Source organism: Oncorhynchus masou, chromosome 14, assembly GCF_036934945.1.
Source record: "Oncorhynchus masou masou isolate Uvic2021 chromosome 14, UVic_Omas_1.1, whole genome shotgun sequence".
NCBI lineage: Eukaryota > Metazoa > Chordata > Actinopteri > Salmoniformes > Salmonidae > Oncorhynchus > Oncorhynchus masou.
Window position 1 is genome coordinate 17,503,829 of NC_088225.1, and position 15,888 is coordinate 17,519,716.

The 15,888-nt window shown below is 45.1% G+C and overlaps 2 protein-coding genes across 2 annotated transcripts; both read right to left on the minus strand.

Annotated features, from left to right (window-relative positions):
• Positions 1 to 874: 874 nt before the first annotated feature.
• LOC135554414 (G1/S-specific cyclin-D2-like) lies at positions 875 to 2,373 on the minus strand. Its single transcript, XM_064986715.1, has 4 exons — positions 2,128 to 2,373; positions 1,798 to 2,013; positions 1,285 to 1,605; positions 875 to 1,024 (listed from the first exon to the last, which is right to left on the minus strand). Exons 1-4 carry the CDS (start codon positions 2,371 to 2,373, stop codon positions 875 to 877), a joined length of 933 nt encoding a protein of 310 aa, XP_064842787.1.
• Positions 2,374 to 5,171: 2,798 nt separating this feature from the next.
• LOC135554415 (TBC1 domain family member 17-like) lies at positions 5,172 to 15,545 on the minus strand. The gene is made up of 17 exons (XM_064986716.1): positions 15,447 to 15,545; positions 14,220 to 14,315; positions 12,370 to 12,447; positions 12,172 to 12,289; positions 11,863 to 12,046; positions 11,479 to 11,590; positions 11,227 to 11,397; positions 9,348 to 9,473; positions 9,133 to 9,236; positions 8,925 to 9,019; positions 8,711 to 8,827; positions 8,470 to 8,570; positions 8,265 to 8,364; positions 7,953 to 8,050; positions 7,705 to 7,821; positions 7,524 to 7,610; positions 5,172 to 7,406 (listed from the first exon to the last, which is right to left on the minus strand). Exons 1-17 carry the CDS (start codon positions 15,474 to 15,476, stop codon positions 7,308 to 7,310), a joined length of 1,833 nt encoding a protein of 610 aa, XP_064842788.1. The 5' UTR covers positions 15,477 to 15,545; the 3' UTR covers positions 5,172 to 7,307.
• Positions 15,546 to 15,888: the final 343 nt, after the last annotated feature.

The following is a 15,888-nucleotide window of genomic DNA, read 5'->3' on the forward strand; positions in this document are numbered from 1 at the left end:
AAGTTTTGTAATGTTTAGGCTGTTACAAATGTAATTATAGAAGTGGATTCATGTGGCATTCTGGCAACTTTGAGAAAAACAACTTAGTTATGCCTGTTGGTCACACGCGTATCTGCCCTCTCATTGGCTAAAATTGTTTCACCTGATTTCTCCTGCCTTCCATCGTTGATGACATATGTTTCCGTTGTTTGAATGGTCAGTCTTGTCAATATAATAGATCATCTTTGGACTCGTTCCAATACAAAAAAAACGTACATTTCCTTTAAGTCTTCCTGTACGTTTTTTTTGTATTGGAACGAGACCAAAGATGATGACAAACACCCACATATGCGAAGTACAGTTATTGTTTTGAAGTTAAATTAGAAGTAATTGTATTTCATTTACATTGTAAGGGTGTTTTATTTTATTTATTTATTTCCATAAGGGTGTTTGTCCATCACAAACATCACATATACAGAGAAAATAAATAAAATATCAAATTCCAACAGGTAAAAAGTATGTATTTATTTAATTAAAATAGATAGCTATGTATATTATTTCATCAATTACCTTGTCACTTCACATACAAACACAAACAATGGTGAATTGAAATAAATTAACATTACGTAATTGCACATAATAAATAAATGGATAAATAATAGATTAAAGACATACTATCAACAACATAATGACAAAGAATCACAGTCATGAAATAGATAATAAATATGGCACAAGAAACACAATGAATAAATAAACAATATTAAATTAAAGTAATTTCAAAATATGATAATAAATTGTAGAGCATTTGAGGTCATAAAGAGTTTATATCAGTTTCACTGATGAGCTACATGCAGGACTTTGATTGATTTGCACTTTGTCTCACACAATTTAGTGTTTAGAAATCAATCTCTCTCATATCAGTAGGAGTGCCTGCTCTTTCATCCTCTATTTCTCCATCCTTCTCCATGGCACTGTCTTGGAGTCCACCTCTGAGCCGTTGTTTGAGGGCAGCTTCTATCAATTCACTGTAACACTGCAACACCATCTGTGATCAAATAAGAAAGATAAACACAGATTAGGATTAAAACCAGCACCCTTCCAATCACACTCACCATATCACAACCAATCTGTAACTCAAACACTTAGTTCTGTGGTCCTTTCTTTCCAGTCAAATGTTCACCTCTAAATCAGTCTTTCATTCAGCATTGCTATTGAATAGAGTTGAACTGCAGCTCCTGGCTGTAATACAACCAATATGTTGAGATATTTTCTGTAGAGATATTAGAGATACTGCTAGGCACTCACCAGGTCAGTCTGACACAGTTCTGCCAGTGTAGCACTCATATGACCCAGATGACCTGGACCCTTGTTGCCCAAACCCCGGAGGGCAGAGTTCAGCGCTGCCGCAGCAACCAGAGATGGAGGGGCTCCCAGGAAACGGTAGTCACAGACACACATGGCAACCAGGGTGTCACTATGCCGACGCAGTGTGGAGAAGAACTCCTCTGTGTCTGCCTTTCCATCCTTCCTCTCCCCTACAGTGGGAAGGAAATGTGGAATGAAGTCCTGAGCGGTTACCGCAGCAACGTCCCATCGAAGAGTTGCAAGGATGACACGTTCCATCTCCTTATGATGAAAGGGCAAGAACATCAATATACATGTGTTTCTGTGTAAAAACATTTTCATTTAGTGTATATATAGCCCACTGAATACAATGCATATAATAATACAAAGATGATTTGCATTCACAAGGTCCACCATATTGTCACATACAGAGTTTTGAAAGTGTCTATCCTCTATATCAAAATGGTGACCTACCCGTATGTTGGAGGGCAGGAAGCTGTACTCAGCTGCAGCACAAAGAGAGTCAGCAGAGATTGTGTCACACTCTGTTAGTTTGGAGGCGATGAGGATGCAGGCTGCAGCCAGGCAGTAGGGTGAGACAGGGAGAGACAGGGAGGCAGACAGGAAGCAGTCCAACATAGAGACAGACAGGGGAAACACTGTTTCGTCACAGCCACGCTCACAGCATACCTAGTAGAGAGACCAACAGGTGATAATCAATTAGTGCCTCATCACAGTATACCAAAGACATTAATGTGGGGAAAAAAGAGATGAAAATAGAATCCAGAGAATGAAAGTTCATACTTCCATAGCCCACTTGGCGAGCTCCTCTCTGCGCTCCGGCTCTCTCTGAATGAGGGCGACGTAGAGGGCAGAGGGCAGATATCTCATCTCCACCTGTAGCAGCCTCTGGATGATCCGCTGCCCAGACACACTGGGGTCCCAGGGGGCCCGGAGCTGTGAATGGCCCCTGGCCTGGCCCTGCTGGGCTCCCTGAACTTGCTGGCCTCGGACTTCCTCCTCACACCACAGAGACACAGACACAGACATCCCTCAGCTCAGCCCACACACAAAAACCTAGGTGGGTTTGTGTTCCTCTCGGTCCAGAAAGTGGGATACAACAAGTCAATGTTACTCTGTCAGTGTAAGGAGAGAGAATGTAGGACCAATATGTGTGCTGAAAATCTGCAACTAATCCAACTCAATTAAACCCTCTTCTTGTCACTGCTATGTTGGATGTCCTTTTATTTCCTCGCCCCTCTGTATGTATGTGTTCCTGTGTGGCGCTGGTGTGAATCTTAGCCCGAACCTCCTCTGGCTGGGTTTTATACCCCTCAGAGAAAGATAATGACAGAGAGGGTGTGGTGAAGAGGGAATGAAAGAGAAAGAGGGTGGTAACATAGTGACTGACATAAAATAATAAAAAGACAACAATGCTGTCTGTACAACAATGGCATCAACAGGTGGAGAGAGGGAGAAAATAGAGAAGGAGAGAGAGGGAGGGGAGGAGAGAGGGTGCAGACAAGAGAGGGAGGGGCCCGCAGGGACAGGGCAACAGCTTGCCCCCAACAGTGAAAAAGAGAAGGGGAGAAAGGGAGAGAAGGGAGGAGAGAAAAGGTCATCTCCAAACTCTGAAAATGGGAATGGATAACATGAGGAGTTAGGTTGTTTGTTGACAATATTAAAGGGGAAAGAGAAAAGATGGAAATGTGTCTTCTCAAACTGAAAGTTCCAAATTCTTTCCCATTAAATAATAGAAACTGTATAGAGAAATTATAGATTATAATTGCGGTTAATTGGAAAAGCAACATGAGGGTTTATGCTTTGTTGAATGGTTGCATTTTTACAAAATCCTTTTGTAAATCTTTTTGCCCTGTCCTGTTTGTAGCTATACAGCACTTATTATGCTACGAACTAATTTATATGTACAAAGATTTCCGGCCTCTAAATGTCTAACTTCTGGCATGAAACTCTCTCTCTCTCTAGTGCCCAGAACTCTCTGAGGAATCTCATTGTCAAAGCAACCTGTGTCCAGTCACTCTACTCCCCATTACCACCCCCACCCCACCCCCGGCCTGTGACAATCTGCTCCCCCTGTTTAAAGAGCAGTGAATCCACTAGGGAGGACAGGGTGAGGCATGAGCAACAGACAGTAGAGCAGGCAGGTCAATGAGCCGTATTGTCTCCTTTACAAATCAGTGTCAGACACCAGCCCCTGGCCTTCTGCTGGGTCCTCTCTCTCTCTGACACACACACACACACCCTTCACACATTCACTGGACAGCAGACACACTCTCGCATGCTCCTCGGGGACTCCCCTGACGGTCACAATGGGGTCACACTTACGAGTAGTGAATTCAGATTCTATTTGACACAGTGAGTCAGTCACTACAGGTGGTTTAAGGGACACACGAGGGCTTATGTTTCACAGAGACATTTGGGAAGCACTGAAAATGAAACAATTACACCTCTTGAATCAGCCTTAAAATATCATAAGACAAAAGCATAAATTAAGGTTAGCTTGCATTTTTACTTGATTAAAGGGGAAATCTGCACATCAGAACCCAAAATACTTGCTTGTTTTATCCCAATGTTTGTTAACAAATATGTTAAATGCAAACAAACATGGTTAAAACTATCACATTGATATCATGGATGGTCAGTCCTTGCATACATAGCTCTGTCTTTGAATTTGAGATTTGTTACATTTCTACAGCCCCATCCCTTAGCTTTTTACCAAAACAGGGGCAGGGAGTCACTTATTGTTTCAACTGCTGATTGCCGCTTTAAATCAATCACTATAATCAGACCTTCAAATAGATATGTTGTAATAGTTGTTTTCCTTTAAAATAGTATATGTTTTATGCAAATGTTTAGATGGAATGTATTTTGTGTTTCTCACTAACATTTACTGTGGAAAGTCAAAACATCATTTCTGAGTCCTTTTGTTGAATCTCTTCGAAGTCAAGAGATTTCATTGCTGAAATATTCCTCTATCACCCTTAATCATTAGTCATCTGTGTGTGTGTTATTCATGGCTGCACATTTGCTGGAAAACCCCAAGAAGAATGCAAAAGGCATTCTTTAGTAAGAGCACACTTATCTGGGACTTGAGATTTAAACCACAGACTTTATCTCCTCTGAGGTCTCAAACACTCCAGATAAAACCCCTTCCAAGCAGTAACACAATCACAACAAGAGAGATTATCACCCCAACACACTGGGACCATTGTAGAATTAGAGGGGATGTTGGCTGTTGAGAGAGACATCATCCATAAACAGGGATTGGATTAACACTGAAAACAGATTGAGTTTGAATGAGAGCCAGAATGAGTTTGGCTGTGGGAGTCAGAAGAGGTCAGGTCAGAAGAGAGAGAGGGCAGAGAGGGGCGTGGGGAAGAGAAACAGAGTGACAGATCGCCCGCCTGTTTAAGTACCCTGCTAAATTCATACATTGCAGCTGTATTCAAACTGAGACAGAGGGAAGGAGGGAGAGAGGGGGACGGAGAGACATGGACGACCCAGTCGGTCTTGAGAGGGGGTGTGTTTCTCCGCCCCTCATTTTCCACCTCATTGCCCGGGACAGCGGAGGACAGAGATCCCTTTTCACCTCACAGACACCTGCTTACGGGGAGGGAAAGGGGGTCTGCTCACTCAGTTAACACACTGCATAAACCATCCTACAGAACTGATAAACACTTTATCACTCAGAACTAAGTCAACCAACTAAGTGCTTTTGACACATTTCTGGCAAATGAGTGGTGTTTCACACTTAACTTGATTAGTTTACAACAATAACTACGGTGTAAACAGCAAGAGCATCAAAACTCACAGACCATCAGACAAGACAATATTTGAATGAACCTTTATTTCAACAGGTAGTCATTAAGATCCAGGCTTCTTTTCCAAATGAGCCCAGGAGAACATAAAATACCATTATTAAAATACAATCAATAAATAGTAATACAATCAAACAGTTACCTCAACAGTTTCCCCACTTCAAATACATACTTGTATTTTAGGTTTCCGGTAAATCTTTCATTGTTTGCGTGTCGATCTCCCTCTTATACGTACTAGCATTTACATGTCTAAAACTTCATATGGAACTGAGATGAGGGAGAGGGCACGGACCAGTCACGCATTAAAATTCATGGGAGTGTTAGGAAGAATAGTTTGGGAGGGTAGTGGAGGGTTAACAGAATTGGGGGGGGGGGGTCACACAGTCTGGTGGGAACATATGACTAGCAAACATCTGAAAAAGAGAGTCAATTTCACCAGTAATTGATTGTTTCTGTATCCTTTATTTGGTAAGATTCAGCAATTTCAGATAAGTGAAAATATTGTTATGACATAATACCAGTAGTTAAAAACCTTAAACATTATAGTACTGCATGTATAACACTCTATAGGAAGGCATTGTATAGTACTTGTAATACTCTGTCAGTAAGATTGTTCTCCATATTATATGTAGAATTACTTAGAGTGAGAAGGACAGCAAGAGAGAGGAGAGCATGGATAGAAGGAACAACAGGAGAACAACAGGGTGGAACTAATGCAGACCACAATGATACACCATTAAAAAAAAGGGACAAATGGGCTGAGATAAAGACAGGGATAAAACAATTTAACAGACTATTTTAAAATGGAAGCATTTCATAAAGAAGAATTTGGAAGAAAAAAAAAGAAAAGAAAAAATTCTCACGAGACAGGTACACAAATGGAAATATAAATGACTGGACATGACTTGGATTCACAAAATACTTAGGGGAAGAAATGTATTATGGTATTTATATAAAGACAAAGCACTACATATGTAGACCATTTCAATATTTTGGGATAGTTACAATCATGAAAAAAAAAAACCTATCACCGTTCACTCTAATGCCCCGTCTGTCAGAGATGGTAACAGTCTGCAACACTCATCATGTACTACAGTACATTATCAAAACACTCTCTCCTATGCCCCATATCATCCAATATACAATAAATGGCCAGTTTATTAGGTACACCACCCCATTCACAAAAATGGTTAGCTCCTACAGACAGTGAGTGTCATGGCCTGCTATATAAAGCAGGCAGACAGGCATTCAGTTACTGTTCCATTGAATGTTAGAATGGGCAAAACAAGTGACCTAAGCGACTGAGTGCGGTATTATCATTGGTGCCAGGCGCTCAGAAACGACCACCCTCCTGGGCTTTTCACGCACGACAGTGTCTAGGGTTTACCGAGAATGGTGTGACAAACAAAAAACATACAGGCAGCAGCAGTCCTGTGGGCGAAAACAGCTCGTTGATGAGAGGTCAAAGGAGAATGGCAAGAATCATGCAAGCTTCCATGCAAATAACGGCGCAATACAACAGTGGTGTGCAGAACGCCATCTTGAACAGCTGACCTCTGCCCTTTTCATGGATGGGCTATTGCAGCAGACGAGCACACCGGGTTCCATTCCTATCAGCTAAAAACGAAGTGGCTCCAGTGGGCACGCCATCACCAACACTGGACCATTGAGAAGTGGAAAAACATTGCCTGGTCCGACAAATCACGATTCCTGTTGCATCATGCTGACGACAGAGTCAGGATTTGGTGTAAGCAGCGTGAGTCCATGGACCCATCCTGCCTGGTGTCAACGGTACAGACTGGTGGCAGGTAAAGTAATGGCATGGGGAATGTTTTCCTTTGCACATGTTAGGTCCCTTGATATCAATTGAGCAACGTGTCAATGTCCCGAAGAATTCAAGCTGTTCTGGAGGCAAAAGGGTGTCCGACCCAGTACTAGATGTGTGTACCTAACAAATAACTGTCCATTGAGCATATATATTCCTATATGGAACACCTCATATCGGTTAATGGCTTTCTCTCCTCATGTCAATCACCCTGTCCTTCAGAGTTACGGGTAGGTAGGGCGAGGGCGTGCTGCTGCAGCAGCAGTGCTGTTACCTGACTGGCTCGTTTCAGTAGCTGCTGCCTGTGATCGGCTGAGAAGCTACTGCGTCTCATGTGACTCTGATTCTGGGCTTGTCTCGTCATCAGGGCTGGGGGGAACGTACAGACCAATGACCTCCTGCACCTTCACCGGCAGCTCCTGAGAGACAGAAGGAATGGAGAGAGGAGAAGAGGTTAGATCAGTTAGATGACAATACACAATATGTTAAATATATCATGTCCAAATGAATGTATCCTCCTCTAAGATATTTCCTACTTTGCAGCAGGCCAGCTGTAGGTAGTTAGCTTCTGCTCCTCGTAGGACTGTCTGCAGATCCAGCTTCATGGTCAGTTCATTGATGTGCTGCACATAGACACAAACAGTCCTTAGTACTGTACACACAAACAAAAAGACAACATCATTAAGAAAAATAACTTCAAACACATTTCCAACAAACCTTCAAAATAGTGTTGAAGTCGTGGTCAGAGCCGATGAACTCCCCCCTCTGCGATTCCAGAATGGAAGCGGCCATCAGCAGATGGAAGTTTTCACAGGGCAGACAAGTCCAAAGAACCTAGGACAGAACAGTGCACTCACTGTGTGTTTACATACATATATTGTAAAACTAAGGTTTTTTTTCCCATATAGTGTGTAGAGCCTAAGCTACATGGGAGTGTTTCTAATGAGTAGTATCCACCCACTCACCTCCCAAAGGGACAGGATGTCCTCGAAGGAGAACTCTCTCTTAAACCATATCAGTAACCAACGGAAACAGAAGCACAGAGAGCCACTGTCCTGGGAGTCTGAAAGAGAGACAACATAACAATGTGAAGAATTTACTATGTCAACGGATTACGCATCCAGGTAGTTACATAACACAGTTAAGGTCAAATATAATCAATTGACTGATTAGAGAATTGACTGCCTGATGAATGTCTACCTCACTGAGTAATAACACGTTTGAGTTATGGTGAAGTGTGAGAGAAACACAGTAACTGAGTGATAGTCATCGTTTACCCAGGTAGTCAAGGAGCTCAGGGTCCAGAGCCTTCATCAGCAGGCTGAGCTGAAGGAGCTGTTGCTTCATGGCCTCCTGAGACTCCTCAAAGTTCTGGTGCTGAGGGCCCGAGAGAGAGAGAACGTTAAAATAGTGTATAATGCTATGTTTTAACACTCTTATGTGGTAATATATGAGTATTTAACAAGAGAGTAAGGTGCTTACCACCATCTCCATAAAACCTGTCAGACACCAGAAGGATTCCACTTCGTTCTGAGTGACAAAAAGGAGAGGAGCCAAGAGGTCACTCATCCCCTGGACATAGCCTGCAGGGAGAGAAAGAGAGAGACAACAGGAACCACAAGGAAAGAGGAGAGTCAGGTGTGAGATATTGATAATAAATAGAGATGAAATGTGATACAATGGCTTTGAACTTTCAAGTGTAAGGACAAGGGGAGTGGCTTACCCAGATCAAAGTTGAACATGCAGTATGTCATCAGCACATCATTGAGAAGAGTCAGGCCTGGGTTGTCGTTGCCAGAGAAGAAGGTGTTGTGTCTGTCCGTCCGACTCACGTCCCTTTCTGTCCAATCAAAACAACATGAACAGATAAGTAACAAATCATAAAATGTGTCAACCAATGAGGCGTGAGATCATGTTTAACAGACAGCAACACCAACCTATCAGGCTGCGGTATCCTCTGAGGAGGGAGTTCCTCATCTCCTGCTCTTCACTGACTGACTTCCACTGAACCTTCATTCTGAAATACTCATCTCTGAAGACAGAGAAACACAGAGGGGTTGAGGAGATGAATTTACTCACTCCCGTTTAGACAACGGTCCCAGTCTGTGATAGAGCCATAACAAGCGAGGGAGATAAGAAACTAACGTTTTCATCCTCAAAATGTCCTCCCTCTCTTTCACAGTACTATTCCAGGGATAGAAACCCAGCAGAAACTTCCACACATCCTTCCTCAGGGATGGTGTGATACCCTAGGAGAGGAAAAGGAAGGATGGTTTGAATGACAAGGTGCAGACACTGTACAGCAAAACCCATTTGGATGGAAGATGGTGTCAGAGAGGAATTATACTGTATGGTCTTACCCCCCTGAAGACCAGCTCTTTGATTTGCTGTGGGTCCTTTACACGCCCCTCTGGGTCCAGGAACTCCTCCCATTTGTCGAGAGGCTGTCCCCTGGTTACGTCTGGTTTAGGACCAAGCTCCACCCCCTAGTACCACCAAAAAGAAAACTCACCATTGATATCGCCATCCGTACGTTACCGCCAACGTACGCCTGGACGACGTCGGCCATCCGTACGTTACCGCCAACGTACGCCTGGACGACGTCGGCCATCCGTACGCTACAGCCAACGTCGGCCATCCGTACGCTACAGCCAACAGACGACGTCGGCCATCCGTACGCTACAGCCAACGTCGGCCATCCGTACGCTACAGCCAACGTACGCCTGGACGACGCCGGCCATCCGTACGCTACAGCCAACGTACGCCTGGACGACGCCGGCCATCCGTACGCTACAGCCAACGTACGCCTGGACGACGCCGGCCATCCGTACGCTACAGCCAACGTTACCGCTAACGCCTGGACGACGCCGGCCATCCGTACGCTACAGCCAACGCCAACGCCTGGACGACGCCGGCCATCCGTACGCTACAGCCAACGTACGCCTGGGACGACGCCGGCCATCCGTACGCTACAGCCAACGCCGCCACGCCTGGACGACGCCGGCCATCCGTACGTTACAGCCAACGTACGCCTGGACGACGCCGGCCATCCGTACGTTACAGCCAGACGCCTGGAACGTCGGCGCCTGGCCAACGACGCCGGCCATCCGCACGTTACAGCCAACGTACGCCTGGACGACGCCGGCCATCCGTGACGTTACAGCCAACGACGCCTGGGACGACGCCGGCCATCCGACGCGTTACAGCCAACGTACGCCTGGACGACGCCGGCCATCCGTACGTTACAGCAACGACGCTGACGCCGCCTGGACGACGCCGGCCATCCGTACGTTACAGCCAACAGACGCCCGGGGACGCCAACAGACGCCGGCCATCCGTGCGTTACAGCCAACGTACGCCTGGACGACGTCGGCCATCCGTACGTTACAGCCAACAGACGCCTGGACGACGTCGGCCATCCGTACGTTACAGCCAACAGACGCCTGGACGACGTCGGCCATCCGTACGTTACAGCCAACAGACGCCTGGACGACGTCGGCCATCCGTACGTTACAGCCAACAGACGCCTGGACGACGTCGCCATCCGTACGTTACAGCCAACAGACGCCTGGACGACGCCGCGTCGCCCATCGCCATCCGTTACAGCCAACAGACGCCTGGACGACGTCGCCATCCGTACGTTACCGCCAACGCCTGACGACGCGCACGTCGCCATCCGTCGCCACGTTACAGCCAACGCCTGGACGACGTCGCCATCCGTATGTTACAGCCAACGCCTGGACGACGTCGCCATCCGTATGTTACAGCCAACGCCTGGACGACGTCGCCATCCGTATGTTACAGCCAACGCCTGGACGACGTCGCCATCCGTATGTTACAGCCAACGCCTGGACGACGTCGCCATCCGTATGTTACCGCCAACGCCTGGACGACGTCGCCATCCGTATGTTACCGCCAACGCCTGGACGACGTCGCCATCCGTATGTTACAGCCAACGCCTGGACGACGTCGCCATCCGTATGTTACAGCCAACGCCTGGACGACGTCGCCATCCGTATGTTACAGCCAACGCCTGGACGACGTCGCCATCCGTATGTTACAGCCAACGCCTGGACGACGTCGCCATCCGTATGTTACAGCCAACGTCTGGATGATGTCGCCATCCATATGTTATAGCCAACATCTGGATGATATAAAGTGAGGTCCTCTTCTCCATCTACTCCACAGATGTAAACTCATCACTAGTCCTGACATCTCCAACCCCATCCCCCAACTTACACAGGTGATGAGCTCAAAGCCTGGTTCATCATCAGCTGAGGGGGGCCCATGGTGGTCCTGAGGGCCACGAGAGTGGAAGGGGGAATCTGGTGGTCGTAGAGCCCCTCTGAAGAAATTGGTGACCTTGGAGAATCCCCCAAAGGTGGTGGCATAAGGGTCCTGGATAAACCTCTGGAAACAAAGATTAATATAATTATAAACACACACATTACACCTTCTCAAAGAATAGCGCACACAAAACAGAAGACTTACAGAGACGAGGTCGGAGCTTCCATCGTCAAAGAGGTGCAGCTCATCAAAGGACTGAGAGAGAGCCCCAGAGTCATGGGGATATGCTAGGAAGAGACGACCATCTACAGGTGATCTAAAACAACAGAAAAACACAGTCAGGCAGATAGTAAGAGACACAGACAGCGACAGAGAAGATATAGAAGCTCAGAATAGAAGAAAACGCTAGCAAGAAAGAAAGAGAAAGTATGAAAAAGACACTTCAAAATGTATGTAGAAAGGGGGTTGGGTACAACAGCTGCTAAACTCTACTGTTCAGAGTCAAGTTATATGCCAGTGAAATGCCTTGAATTCCTCTGAAGCATTGATCTGAGAGAGAGGGAGAGCTGGCTGTCTGCTGCTACTCACGGGGCCAGGATGATGTAACGCTGCAGGGCTCTCAACAGCTCCCTGGTGCCCCCCCTATGGAAGTGCAGAGGAGGGAGGGGGTGGCCACCCCTGCTAGTAAAAACCAGGAAGTTACGGCCCAGGGAGAAACGGGACCGTCGCAGAGAGTACAGCTCCGACAGAGGCAGGGAGAACGACCACTGGCCTGGGAACAGAGGGGGAGACATCAACATCAAGAATAGCACTATACACTTGCTGCAAACACATGTGTGAGTATAGCCTAGTATGAGAACTACAAACGCAGAAGGCAAGTTATAAAAGTCTACGTACTTGTCTCTTTGACAGGGGGGTGCTCTCTGACTCGGTCTCTCTTCACTGTGCTGATGACTGCCCAGTCTGGCTCGTAGCCAGGGTCAAAGTTGGTGTCCTCCACCCCTCCTTCTCCATCCTAACAGGAAGACAGGCCGTATATAAAGAACATGTAGAAAACAGAGTGGTGTGTCACTAGTGTACTAAACAAGCACTCACCTTTTTAGTGTAGAATACAGCAGCCGTATTGCGGCCCTCGTCCTCTAGTGCGCTCCACTCCAAAGCTGGCTCCCCACCCTGTAAACATAGACAAACACCTTAGTCTAGTCCAGAATAACATGTGATAGCCTAACACTAAGAAGAAAGGACATACTGTATATGATCTATAGGCCTATGTGTTTGACTAAAGGAAGCAAAACAAAGTTACTGATGACAAAGACTTCCACCACAGGGATGAGTACACTTTGAATATAACCAGAATTGGTTTTTCGATCAACCAATAATCATATTTTTATTTTATTTGTACTTTTTACTCCTTTTTCGTGATATACACTTGGTAGTTACAGTCTTGTCCTGTCGCTGTAACTCCCGTACGGCCTCGGGAGAGGCGAAGGTCGAGAGCCATGCGTCCTCCGAAACATGACCCCGCCAAGCCGCACTGCTTCTTGACACACTGCTCGCTTAACCCAGAAGCCAGCCTCACCAACGTGTCGGAGGAAACACCGTCCAGCTGGAGACAGATGTCAGCGCGCATGTGCCCGGCCGGTCACAAGGAGTCACTAGAGCGCGATAGGACAAAGACATCCCAGCCAAATCAAACCCTCCCCTAACCCAGACGACGCTGGGCCAATTGTGCACCGCCTCATGGGTCTCCTGGTCACGGCTGGCTGCGACACAGCCTGGGATCGAATCCGGGTCTGCAGTGACGCCACTAGCACTGCAGTGCCTTAGATCGCTGTGCCACTCGGGGAGGCAATATTTTCATATACCATGAGCTCCAAAAGTATTGGGACAGTGACAACTTGCTATTGTTTTGTCTTTCTACTCCAGCACTTTGGACTTGAAATTATACAATGATGAGTTAGAAAGTTATCATACCCCCAAGACATGCTAACCTCTCACCATTACAGTAACAGGAGGTGTTAGCATTTTTGAGGGGATATGACATTTATGCCTCTAACTTTCTCACAACTCATTAAGGATTATCCTTGATCATAGTAGCATCCACAATAATGTGAGGTGTTTAGAAACATATTGTATTCTTATTTACAATAAAAGTGACTCCAAAATGACAAAATACATTATTTACCATTAATTTCTATTGGGCACAAAATCTGAATCTAATCTGAAACACAACCAAAACAAACAGCAAATGCATCCAATAAATGTGTAGGTTCACACAGTTAATTTAATGATTGCATGCTAAGAATATGGGACCAAATACTAAAATGTTGACTACTTTAATACACATAAGTGAATTTGTCCCAATACTTTTGATCCCCTAAAAAAAAAGTGCTGTTACTCCTAAGCGGGTGAAAATACCCTCAAATTAAAGTTGACAGTCTGCACCTTAACCTCATAGTCAATGTATCATTTCAAATCCAGAGCTGGAGTACAGAGCCAAAACAACAAATGTGTCACTGTCCCAATACTTTTGGATGGGTGGGAAGGTTCTAACAGGAATCTGTCCCATAAACATTGTAAATAACAAAGTTGCCAACAAACAATGCATACAAAGTTGTATAGTGGCAGAATAAGATACCGGGTAGGGAGTGGGCTATTTCATTAAGTTTTTCACTTACCACGTTTTTTTTACAAAAAATGTCTGTCCTCACTCTGGTAGTCTAGGGACAAGCATTAAGTATACGCTACGTGGTGAGCTGATGCCTATTCGGCAGATAGTTAGCTAGGTGAATTGATCATGCTACTTTGTATGCATTGTTTGTTGGCAACCTCCTTGTACTTTACTTCGTTTTTGGACAGATTCCTTTTGCAACGTTCCACAAATTATACCCACCCCTTTTGGAGCTCACTGTAAATATGGTGTCTATGGGAGAAGCCCAACTTACCCGTTCCACTATACGAATGAATCCTGGGATTGTGGTGTCCTGGTTGCTCCTCTTGGCATTGGTGTGAAGGTAAACCCCCTCCTTCTCAAACACCAGCTATGTGACAAAACAACATATGCTATTAATAGAATATAATTTGCAGTGAAAATGAATGGCAAAATGTCATGTCATGGATTCCAGTGTAATGAATCAGAAAGTGTGATCAAGTGGGAATAGGGTGGTGAATGACAATCATATGACATCCCAAAGAGGATGAGTTAGCTGACTTTACTGTAGCCTACAAAATAGAGTCACATGAACTCTGAGTCACTCGCACAGTGATTCCACCTGTGTGCCTGCCAGGGGTTTCTCCCAGGTAGTGCCTGGTACTGGTACTCCCTGTCTATAGCTCAATTCCTGTGCATTTTATTCCTCTTGTGTTATCATTTTTTTTTAACTCGGCATTGTTGGAAGGGCTCGTAAGCAAGCGTTTCACGGTAAAGTCTACACCAATTGTATTCGGCGCATGTGACAAATAACACTTGATTTGTGTCTACTGCAGCTCAGAATCGAATTACCCTACTGGACTTAAACTGACTGAACCCAATTGGATAGATCTAGCTAGCTTCCATACAAATACAATATACCATCATATCTATCCTGTATATTACCCGAAATGTATAATCAATAATAATTTGCCAGCTGCGACATCAATGCAGGTGAAATATTACATAAGCCATCCTCCACCAACGAACTGCTCAAACATTTAGTTAGTTAGATACCGTAATCACATTCACAAGGAAGTTTACGATGCTAATTCTATGGAATGGGATCCTCGGCCTCGGGACCCTTTCTTCACTGTAAACAGGTCTAACTACTATTAGTAGCTGTTAGAGAACCAGCAGTGCTTATTTCTTTTACATATTGAAGTCTGCCGTGGAAAATAGCACAGCTATGATGATATTTCTCGTGACCAATTTATTGAACAAGTAATATATCACAGCAGCAAATATCAATTGAATCTGGAAATAATTATGAAGCTCGCTTGTTTGTTGTTATAACGTTAGCTAGATAACTGTTACTGTAGTTACGTCAGCGTCCCCAAATATCACACGACTTTGTTGTGAAGGTGATAGTCTAGCTACAATGGTGATAACCGAGTTTGTTTAGTTGGCGGCCTTTTAATACAGACCGAATCAATCAGACGAAGACGAAATCTAAACTTCAATGTCAATACATTGCGCTTACCTTGTGACTAGTCTCAGCCTTTGGCTCCATTTTTCTTCCACTAGCCTTCTTTTTTTTTTCAAAACAAATGTCGTCAGAAGACTTCCGCTTTCATAGACTGCACCGTCTACGTTATACGTCAGTCAGGAACATCAACCAATCATAGGTGGTGGCACGTCGAAATTGGAATAGATGCCGCGTTCAAAACAACGGGGAACTCAGAACTGGGAAATCGGAAATCTCCGACTTCCGAGCGTTCAAATCAACAGGGAACTCGGAAAAAACGAGCTCCGACTCGAAAAAATCGATGAGAACAGTTATCCAACTCGGAATTACAACTCGGGAAGTCGGGCCTCTTTCTAGAGCTCCGACTTTCCGACATGAAGAGCACCGATGTCAGGATTTGACGTATTTTCCCAGTTGTTTTTAACGTGGCAAGAGTACCACCGTATGAATCATAATA

Bases quoted from the DNA above. Each gene is read 5' to 3' on its own strand.
- LOC135554414 (XM_064986715.1), bottom strand. From the start codon at position 2,373: ATGTCTGTGTCTGTGTCTCTGTGGTGTGAGGAGGAAGTCCGAGGCCAG. The intron at 1,606-1,797 runs GTAGGTCACCAT...TTTCATCATAAG, and splicing joins TCCTGCCCTCCAACATACGG to GAGATGGAACGTGTCATCCT. The intron at 1,025-1,284 runs GTGAGTGCCTAG...ATTTGATCACAG, and splicing joins AACTGTGTCAGACTGACCTG to ATGGTGTTGCAGTGTTACAG.
- LOC135554415 (XM_064986716.1), bottom strand. From the start codon at position 15,476: ATGGAGCCAAAGGCTGAGACTAGTCACAAG. The intron at 12,047-12,171 runs GTACGTAGACTT...CTCTGTTCCCAG, and splicing joins CCCCCCTGTCAAAGAGACAA to GCCAGTGGTCGTTCTCCCTG. The intron at 8,365-8,469 runs GTAAGCACCTTA...TCGGGCCCTCAG, and splicing joins CAGGTTTTATGGAGATGGTG to CACCAGAACTTTGAGGAGTC.